General features: G+C 43.2%; 3 protein-coding genes across 14 annotated transcripts in view; 1 reads left to right on the top strand and 2 right to left on the bottom strand.

Moving 5' to 3' along the window:
• The window catches only part of LOC122133094 (zona pellucida-like domain-containing protein 1), a 2,420-nt gene extending 2,186 nt beyond the window's left edge, over positions 1-234 (bottom strand). Inside the window, exon 1 of the mRNA XM_042708496.1 lies at positions 201-234. Coding sequence (XP_042564430.1) covers positions 201-234 — 34 coding nt within the window. The remainder of the gene's footprint in view (positions 1-200) is intronic.
• On the top strand, positions 200-3,962 carry ccdc83 (coiled-coil domain containing 83). Its single transcript, XM_031572150.2, has 8 exons — positions 200-366; positions 447-815; positions 1,102-1,269; positions 1,372-1,463; positions 1,541-1,609; positions 2,070-2,191; positions 2,280-2,356; positions 3,527-3,962. Exons 2-8 carry the CDS (start codon positions 608-610, stop codon positions 3,769-3,771), a joined length of 981 nt encoding a protein of 326 aa, XP_031428010.2. The 5' UTR covers positions 200-366; positions 447-607; the 3' UTR covers positions 3,772-3,962.
• Positions 3,963-4,658: 696 nt separating this feature from the next.
• Positions 4,659-10,249, bottom strand: part of picalma (phosphatidylinositol binding clathrin assembly protein a) — a 20,582-nt gene continuing 14,991 nt past the window's right edge. For 10 of the 12 annotated variants that reach the window (XM_031572137.2, XM_031572139.2, XM_031572142.2 and 7 more), the window contains 4 exons: positions 9,336-9,395; positions 8,092-8,196; positions 7,066-7,169; positions 4,659-6,066 (listed from right to left, as the gene is read on the bottom strand). In XM_031572137.2, the coding sequence (XP_031427997.1) occupies positions 7,077-7,169; positions 8,092-8,196; positions 9,336-9,395 (258 nt within the window). In that variant the 3' untranslated portion in view covers positions 4,659-6,066; positions 7,066-7,076. The other 2 variants (XM_031572141.2, XM_031572140.2) reach the window with 2 other exon arrangements.

The raw sequence follows: 10,249 nt of genomic DNA, 5'->3' as shown, positions 1-10,249 counted from the left end.
GGATTGCGCGAGGCCATGTCCGTGGGTGTATACCTGCCCTGCCCCTTAAGCGAATGGGTAACTATGGTGACAGGTATTTGTTTTCCCCACGGGTAGGCGTTTAATCTCTTTCCAACATAAGTAAACCAGTTACGGATGCGCACTAGTACTCAGTTGCACAATATCTTAGTCATATTTAAGCATTTTGTCGTATTGGTGACCTGATATAATGTGGTGATCATTTTTGCCGGACATCGAGCTATCTATCAGTTTAAAGAATTGTTCTCAGTGGCTAACGTTTATAGTCAGCGGGTGAACAAAAAACATGGGGAAGAAGGCCGTCGACGAGGATAAAACTTCAGTGGCAGAAGCTTTCATGAATTTCCAGTAGGCTAATTCATTTTTTCTCAATACACAGTTTGATTGATTGATTGTGAGCCAATTTAATATCTTGTTTTAACGTTCAGAATTGAAGTCAAAAGAAAGGAAATTGAAGAATTCAAGGAGGATGTTGCACAGTTTGAGGGGAAAAAAATGAAACTGATCGAACTGGTAGGAAACGTTATTTAATTTTAAAAAGTAGTTGAGAGAGCCACAATAATGGAGGCCATAAGTCACAGCTGGACACATGCACATCAAACTGGTAACGGCGTTGCTGCATTCACAGAGGGATCAATTACGTGAGGAGCAGAAAAGCCACATCACAGTGTTGCGTAAACAAGCGAAAGAGCAGGAGCGGAAGCTTGAACAGAGAGGAGAAGTGAACAAGGAACAGGTTGAGGAGGCTCTCCACCAGAATCTAGAGCTGAGCCGCAATAAAGAAAAGGAGCTTGCAGGTATAGACTACACAGACGACTGGGTATAATTGAGAAATAATTTGTTGTAGGCCAAAGCTCTATCACCACTGTAGCCTACAACTCTTGATTCCTTTCCAATATTTCCTTACATGGGTGCATCTCATGCAGTTTGTGTCCAATTCCCCTTAAAAAAAACTGGCTTAGGCTTTTGTAGATATGTATATATTGGTATAATTAATGGTGCAAACCACTTGAAGGTTTATTGAATGTGCCATGTGTATTGACTGGCTGTTTTAATGTTTTTTTTTTTGTTTGCTTGAGAGAGAATTGAACCAGGACCTAAAGAGTCTTGAGGAGCAGGTGCTGGCTTTGCAAGCTGAGAAGGAGGTTTGGCTGCAGTATAAAAATGTGGGTGGACACAAAGATAAAGAGCAGATTGAGCACCTAAAGGATGAACTCTCTGGATTACAAAAGGGGTTTGAGGAGATGGCAGGTCAATGTTTTTTTTTTCGGTTTCACATTTCTGTTTTAAGAGGGAAAATTTGCTCAAAAAGTTGAATATTCATTTAACAAGTGCATTTTATCTTTACTACAGAAAATATTCACCGGTCCTTGGAGGTGACTTTCAATGAAATTGATAAGAAAAAAGTTCAGTTGATGGATGAGAAAAAACAACTAGCCACAGAGGTAACAATACTGCCTACAAGGCACAAACAATAATGATAAACACAATGTAGCCTGGATCAATGAGGTTATATTTTCAGAGAGCAATCGAGCTTCTTGACAAGAACACGCGCCAGGAGGTGAAAGAGAATGGGTGGATGAAGAAAGAGGTAGAACATCCATTCATGCTGCTGTTATATGACTGGACAATGTATTCTTGTATTTCAAACTTTTGTTACTTGTTATATGTTATATGTTATAGTGTTATATGTTATTTTTGGTACATGTTATTTTTGTTACCTTTTGTATGCCGTCTACTGCGTTGATGTTGGCTGCCAAGTCGTAAGAATTTCGCTGCGCTGAAGCAATTTGGTGTATGCGATAATAAACACTTTGACTTTGACAATGGTTCCACTTCTGTAGAAAAATTACATTTACATTTTGTCATTTAGCAGACGCTTTTGTCCAAATCGACGTACAAGGGAGAGAACAGTCAAGCTACGAGCAATAGAGACCTAGTGTAACAATAAATACTATTTTACATCAGAAATAGAAAAAAAGTGCAGGAATGTAACTGCTGTAACTGCAAGTGCAAAGATTGGGGAGCTTAGCCACAGTTTTCCTCTCCAGGTTGCGATATACAAAACGGAAGTTTCTGTCATGGAAGTAGCAGTACAGGAGCTAGAGGAAGATAATCTGAAGTTCACGGGTGAACTGTTTACCGAGCGGTTGGAGGACCTACAGATATCCAGGTAATCTCTGCCATTACTTACAATTGCAGAATGTTTTTCTGGTTAACAGAAACTATGAAGGTGTGAATGTGACTTGTGTCTGTTACAGGAATGTCTTTCTCACTCAAGCAGCTGGACTTGGACCGAGTGATTCTCTCACATTGGAGCAGACCTTTAGGAAAACAGGTGATTCCTAGTTATAATATTTCCTCTGCTATATTATCAATCCTCATTATTTGTTTTTTATTCATGATGCTCTTAAAATAAAAAAGAATGGTGTAATAATATATGTATAAGAAGACACCCTCTGGGTCCTCTAGGGAAGACATATGTCTTGTTGTGATTGTTATGCCATAAAAGTGATGCGATATCAAGAAATCATCAAGATCTCTGTGAAAGTGAAAGTATCTGGAACAATATGATACAAATAAGAATGTTATCAGGTCAGATTAAAGATGTACATTGCACTGAGGTAAAAGGGGAGTAAGTATTTATTGACCAGTAAACAAAAGAAGCAAAAAGCCTAAAGTGAAGCTCTGAAGGGAGATGTTTGACAATATTTCTGTTCAGAATTACATCAGTATTCTAAATGTGGTTGAAGAATGTTTGCGGTGTTATTTTCCCACAACAGAGCCACAAGAGGGCAGCAAAGAGCTCTCTAAAACAGCTGCATTGTGAAAGCCTTAGATAAGCACTGATACATTTGGCTAATGCATCTGTAATATTATGTAGGAAACCTTGTATACTTGTAGTGCAAGAATACACTATCTGGCAGAGCCATGTTGTATGGCAAAACAGCAGCAAACCGAGCAACCTACTGTACACCAGTACATCATCTGATTAATGTGCCCTATGACTTCCTGCTTGCATTGGCTCTGTACATGAATACATCATTATTACCTTTTAAACCCTAATAGCATAAGTTCATGCAAGGATATACAGTAAAAGTTAGGTGTTGTTTAGACCTAACTCACATTCATTCTGTGTCCAGTTTAAGAGGGGCCATGACAAGCTAATGATGAGGAGCCAACTAGCCCTCATGATCAGTAGCTGGGCACCCTTCAGGAAAGGCCTCCCTGATCCATATCAGTTAATGGCAGAGGAAGCCACTGAGTCCTATCCTCTCAGGATTGTTTGGCAGCATGGCACTCCAATTTCCCCCTCAGACACCACAATGTCTGGGCACAACAGATTGCAAAGCAACAATGGCAGCAGCTCTGCCCTTATATGGACTTACTCGTATATACGTACTTAGCCATACGATGCTCAGTGTTTAGGTCATGGAATTGGGCTCATCACCCAATCTCCTAACAGACGTCTCCAAGCTTTGATTGCAGTTCCTTCCCATTTCCCCAGGAGAGAGCGTTCCTGGCCACCTGGCTGTCGTCCAGGCAGCACTGGATGGCAAGGTGACCCAGACTCGGCCTTTGGAACTGGGGAGCGGTGAGCGCCGGCGCAGCAGCAGCTTCCTTGCAGCCACGACTGAAGAGGGCTGGCCACACGACCTCACCGAACTTCTGTACGGCAGCCAGACCTACTTCAAGGTAAGGCAATGGCGTCATGCCACTACTTCCTTTCAGCTACCAGTGAAAATAAATTAATCTAAAGAAGTTTGAATCGGAGATCTCCATTGTGCCGATACATTAACAGAAACTAACCAATATGTTCTTGAAGAGTTGCCTTCATTCCGGAAGAAGCCGCACAATTCCCTGCAATCTAGATTGAGCCTCATTCCTCTAAGAATATAGATGTAAGATTTTTCCATTCAAGCTTTTAAGAGGCATTAACAGTACTAAAAAATGGCATTTTGTTCAGCTGAGGATGACTGTGGAAAGCGCAGTTTGGATGTTCCCACCGTTAGTTCCTCTTGGCCTGGCCTGGAATATAGATGACGAGACATCTTAAAGAAACAATCTCTACCCTTGTTACTGAGCCAGATCTAGGGCCAAAGAGGAAGTTCTCCCTGTGTCTAACCAACAAACTATCTCTCTGTCTCTCTCCCTCCCCCCCTCTCCATGTCTGGTGTAGGAGACCATGCACCTGGGCTCTCTGGAACAGAAACTGTTGAGTGTGGTGGGCCAGGCCATGCCACTGCACACAGCCTCGTCCGAGGCGAGCAGCGCAGACGTCTCGCTGGCCCCGCACGACTGGCCACTGACCGCACCCGTTATCCACAACAGGTTCCAATAGTTCTGGCCACCCCCAGCCCAGCTGCACACATGAAAAGGGGCCTTTTAAACATACGTTTAAAAAAGAAAATATATAAATAATATTAAATATTAAGTAGGAGAAAGTCTTCACATTTGACTAAGTGTGACAGTACAGAATGAGTGGCATGTTAAAAAACTAAAACCGTTTCAGCATTTATACCATTAACACCATCTTAGCACTCCATAAATATACTCCTATTTCACAGTATGGGTTTGGAACTTTCTTTGAAAGCTCATACACATGCAATTACAAGTACGTACACACACACAGAGAGAAGTCATCATGGAAGCTGCGCTTTATTTGAAAATCAACCAAATTTTGCTTACATACATTTTTAATATATAAACAAAAATAGAATCTGCAGGGACACTGTAGCAAATGTGCTAATCAATGAATAGAATGACCTCCATATTCTGACCATCCTTCACTTACACCCCCCCCAGAACAGACAGGGTGGATTTTATATACACCAAGCACCGATCAACAGTGCTTCACTTCACCCTGTTCCACTGGACCTACAACTAATTTATAAAGATACTACCGACCCCACCCCTTGTGTTACCAGTATCTGAAATGCACACTCCCCCCCTCCCTCGGTGAAGGAGTCCCGTAGTGCTGCCCCCCGCACAGATGGCCAGAGCATGAAGGTGACTCTGCACATTCGGATGGGAAAGGCAGCCATAGTCCAGTAAATGTAGAATAATGACATGCCAAGCAGAAAAGCAATACAGATCCTCTCCAATGCAACGCCGCTGAATCACAAATGTAGTGCTTTGCTATTTTGATAAATGTTCCCTTGCAAAAAACCCTAGGCACAGAATTGACTATGTGGATTATTAATTCATTGTATATCTCCCCCCCCCCCCCCTAGTTCCCTTACAAACATAGGGCTGTGAGTTTCTGAGCTACAAAGAATTGCACTAGACATGAGAATGGTTGAGAATATTTAGTGCTCTATTTGTCTTTACAGGTGTTTTCATTTTTATATTATTATTATTTTTCTTTACTCAGTCACTCTTAAAATCCAATTATACAATCAATCATACCCATGTACGTATATTCCTCCACGCCGCCCACTAGGAGGAGTTCAATAAAGTCTTTTTTTTCTTTTCTTTCATGTCCTCAATGGGTAATCATAAATAAATAAACAAAAACACAAGGAATGTCTACTGCAAACGTAAAACATAAAAAAATAAAAATAGAATAGAAATCATAGTATAAACGGAAGTTAGCTTTGTCTAATTGATGGTGGTTGAATTAGATAATGCATGATTGATGATCGAAGGAAGATATAACTCACCCCTGTAAACCCCATTTACCCCCCCCCCCCCCAGAAAACATCAAGCTGTATGAGTGGCAACCAACTCTCTTCTGATGAATCACTAAACACCCCTTTACCCCTCAACAGGCATTTGTGAGGGCTCCCTGTGTGGGTGATGACAGCAGTGCACACTGTTACTGTGTTAGACACGTTACAAAACAGGCGCCGTGTCCGCTGCGCCTTCCAAAGAATGACCCCCCCCCCCCCTTCCCGTGTTTGATTTCCTTCAAAAGCCTTTTTTTTTCTTCTCCAAAATGATATTCTCAGGAGAAAATCAAACATAAAAGTAAAAGTTGAATTTAAAGGTTTTCAAGATTTACTGCAGTCAAGATTCTTCAGACTCCAAATGTTACATGAACTGCATCTGTAAGAAGAGAGAAGACTAATGAGATCATTTTATTGCACAGAAATGAATTGTACCATTTTGAGCAGCAAGATCCATAATGATTCCTTTGGAAACAAAGGGTGTTTTTTTCAAGAGACTGACAATAAAACTAAGGCATGTTAAAGGGACACAGATGTTTATAGAACATCAAGATTTACGTGCATTACCTCAATAGGTCTATGTGAGTCCTGGAATAATAGCCTGGAGCTCCAAGCATGAGTTCTGATGTTTCTGTCCTCGCCACTGTTTTACATGCAAGACTCAACGGTGTGTTTCTTATCAACACATCACAGTTCAAACAGAATGAAAGAGACTTATCTATGATTCATAAGCTGTTGAAAAAGTTCATTCTCCATGTCCAAAACAGTCCTCATGCATCTTTGCAAACTGGATTACTAAAGCAATTAGTATATTAATCCCCCTCAATTCTGTCTTCTGCTACCCTGCACTATTGAAGGTGGAAAAGTCAAATTTTTCTTATAGTCAAAGAATATGTGGCATACACATACTGCATACAACTGTGAATGACGACTTGAAAGTTTCCTATATAGGCGCAGAACTCATGCAAGGAGCTATACTGTCGTTGAACAGTGAACTCAAACAGACTTATCACAGAGTAGTGCACACATAAAGCTTAATATCGTCCAAACTACCATGCCCGTCCAGAACTAATGCGCACACGTATGCAAAGTGGCATTATCACTGACACGCATGAGTGGCTTCTCAGGGTTGACTTGCCATCGTAATAATAAGGAAATAGCGCTGGCAACAGGGGACGACATCATAAAAGGGTGAAATCAATGAGGAGATGAATGTGGTGTGATGACTTAAGCTTCAGTGCCAGGGAAACTCAGCGGAGGAAGAGGAAGAGGAGGAAGAGGAGAAGGAGGGTGCGTGACGAGCTGAGTCTAAAAGTGGCTGTCACAATCATGCAGCACCCGTGCACACTGACAGAAACACAGACAGAACATGCTGTACCTAAAGATGCTCTACAAGAAATCCTTGAGAGAGAGCTGTGCAAAGGGGTCCTGTCCTGGAGCTCTGAGGGGACTCTGACTGGAAGGGCTAGAGGCTGCCGAGTGCTAATCAGAGAGAATGAGAGAGAGTGAGGGCCCCAGGAGCAGCCAGGGAGGAGAAACAACACCACCACACACTACAGGGAGGGGAGGAAGGGGGAGAACACCAAGAGCTCAGAGGGGGGAAAAGGGGAATATCAGACAGACAGAGAGAGAGAGAGAGAGGTCCAGGAGAAGAAAAGGATCCGTGTGCGGAGAGCAGCTGGCCTTGTGGCACTGGAGAAGTGGCGATGCCAACTGGCAAGGAGAGTCTGTGACGCTCTGGGCAGGAGAGGTGCCACTTTGAGGGTGGTGGCGGGGCTTTGATGGGAACATAGCGCCACGTAACCACCTTCAAAAACCACGGCCCTAGCGTTTGAAGCGGTGCCGCTCTAAGTGCTAGCATACAGGGCACATGGGAGGGTGGGAGAGTCAGGATATGTATTCCCTCTGCAGAATGAATTAGGGTGAGGGAGAGAATACTTATCCTTCAAGAAAAGAAAAAACAAACAAAAAGAATAAAAAGCCTCAATGTTGACATGGCAGCCATCATATTCAGAACATAGCTGAAATGGTATATGGGGGTGAAAGTGATTCACTCAGCTTATTCTGAATAGAGGTTCAGCGTGCCAGAATTGCTATTGCTCCCAGCCATAGAATTCCATCTGTCATTTGACCAAAAAAAAAAAAAAAAAAAGTCATTTCACAATGAAATGTTGAATGCTAATGTATTAAAATATATATATAAATAAAAAAAATTAAGGGACACCAAATTATTTCCTCATAATGCCCTTAAACAATAATTTAATTTCGGCATAAACTGCTGACGGACTAAAAAAAAAAAAAAAAAAAGAGAGAAGCTGTTTGGGTTTGATGGGACAGGCCTGGTTCAGTCCCAGCCCAGCATGGGGCCTTCTCTGCACCTCCAGGACGAGGATGCAGGACCTACCTGTGCGCCTGAGACTGGGCCAAAAGGGTTGGCCGGCCTCATGACCGGCTGGCTGTACATCATGGTGGGCTGGGTCATCATATTCACAGAGCCCGCTGGAGGAGGCTAGAGACAAAACAGAATACATTATAAATAAGAAGAACAACAACATGTTACATTTATATAGGACCTTTCACATGGTCCCATGATCGATTTACATCGGAGGAAAACAAAAAATACATCACACACATACATCTATCCATTCATCCATCTACATAGTACATACAGATGAGACAAAATAATATTTCACTGATATACACTAAAATTGGGTTGTTATATTTTTCATTATCATTTCATAAGTATTTGAACAACAGGGATTTCAGCTACCTTTGTGTCTGGGAGAGAGACAAACTGACACGACAACTGCGTTGGAGGGAAGTGGAATGTGGACAGAACAAAACCCAATTGTCCCGCCCTGATCCCACTGCTGTGACTTGGTTAACTAAAGTTCAAAAATAGCTCTCATGTGATGAAGTCGCTGTTGCACGAACTTGTGTGCTTCAGAAGACGAAGACGGCGAGAGACACCCAGACAGAATGAGGCAGAGGCATCACCCTCCCTCTGTCACTGCGACATTTGCAGTCAAATCCACATTGCCATTACAAAGACACTTTATGGTTTACTGTTCCAGCGCACAGGTTGGAAGTGGGGTGAGTCAGTGCTGGGGGGGGGGGGACCGGGGACGGGGGGGGGTATAATGCAGTCATTGCGTAAGCTATTATTCTGCAGGCCTCTGAAGCTAAGTGAAGGAGTCCGACAGAACTTTACAAGCAAATGTTCGTTTCACCTTTCGCAAAAACAAACAAATGACTGCACATTCCAGCAGCCACCACGACTCTGGTGACTTCCTGGGATTGTGAGTGACTTCGTGGTAAAACACACGACTGCTGATTAACACACTATTGCAGGCAAGGTGGACAGGACCTTATTAACACTGGCATGTGTAACATTTTAGAGGCCCTAAATGCACAGGGTTGCTTTTGGTCTTGCCCTCACAAGCATTCTAGGGCAGAAGGGGAAGGGGGGGGGGGGGGGGGGGGGGTAAAATCTTTGCTCTAGGGTAAGTGAGCTCACACAGAATGGCAAGGGGGCAATGGAACACCTGTGTGAAACAGTGTCCTAAGGGCTAACATACCAAATCCCATTGAGCACTTGGCAAAGCTGATGGTGTGGTATTTTAAGAAAACAAATCTCTCCTCTCTCACCATTCCATATGCCATCATTCCTGTAGGCGTTGTTGCAGGGAAGGCCATGACAGATGGTGCCTGAGACAACAGAAAAACGAAAAATTAGAACTTTCGTAAGACCACAGAGAGACCAAGAGAGCACGAAATGTCAAGTAACGAGAGCAGGTTATTCAGAAAATCGTTTGCACATTTACATCGTCAGGCGTTTTCCATGCGTGAGCCGAGACAAATGAGCTTCAGAGCCGCCACGTCTCTTTTTATTTGTTAGTTTCTACCGTTGGACATGCACGCCACCTGCACAGCGCCGTCCTTGTTCGTTACTCAACTCAAGGAGGCCATTTTCTAATAACACTACCACTTAAGCCTCACTGCCGGCAAGGAGCGGTGTGCGTCTGGGAAACATTAGGAGTGCCCTTTGGGAGTTAGTCTGAGAGTAGGAGGAAGAGCTGCTCAGTATAGGACCCAAGACAGAGTGGGGTGGGTAGAGAGAGAAAGAGCGTGTGTGAGGGAACGTCCTCAAAGGCAGAGCTGTCATTGGCAGGTGCAGTGGGGCTCTGCTGAGAGGGCCGGGGGGGGCTCGGACTTCCCCAATGCAGTCGGCACTTGTGACAGAAACACTTCTGTTTGGCATTCAGAGTTACTCAGCGGAGTGAAAATGCTTATGGACGGAAATCTTTAATTAGTTCTTCACTTGCGAGGCCGAGCAGGTCGGGACATATAGGTTTGGAAAAGTGTGGAAAAAAACCTCACACAAAACACTTTTGTAATATTGAAAGATGCATCTCTGAACACCTGCACAGATTAGTTGTGGCCTTTGCAACCAGACGTTTAAAGCAAGCTGTAGTGCAGTGCCTTATGAAAGCCAAGGGAACCGAAGTGACCATGGCCTACCCAGTTACAACACTTACAAGAGAAAATTGAGCTAAAAAGTT

The sequence above is a fragment of the Clupea harengus genome, chromosome 8 (assembly GCF_900700415.2).
Source record: "Clupea harengus chromosome 8, Ch_v2.0.2, whole genome shotgun sequence".
Taxonomy (NCBI): domain Eukaryota; kingdom Metazoa; phylum Chordata; class Actinopteri; order Clupeiformes; family Clupeidae; genus Clupea; species Clupea harengus.
The sequence above is the reverse complement of the archived record's forward strand: the minus strand, read 5'-3'. Positions and strand labels throughout refer to the sequence as shown.

Excerpts from the sequence above, each read along its gene's own strand:
- ccdc83 (XM_031572150.2), top strand. The coding sequence starts at position 608 with ATGCACATCAAACTGGTAACGGCGTTGCTGCATTCACAGAGGGATCAA. Across the intron at positions 816-1,101 it reads TAAAGAAAAGGAGCTTGCAG|AATTGAACCAGGACCTAAAG; the intron begins GTATAGACTACA and ends TGCTTGAGAGAG. Across the intron at positions 2,192-2,279 it reads GAGGACCTACAGATATCCAG|GAATGTCTTTCTCACTCAAG; the intron begins GTAATCTCTGCC and ends TGTCTGTTACAG.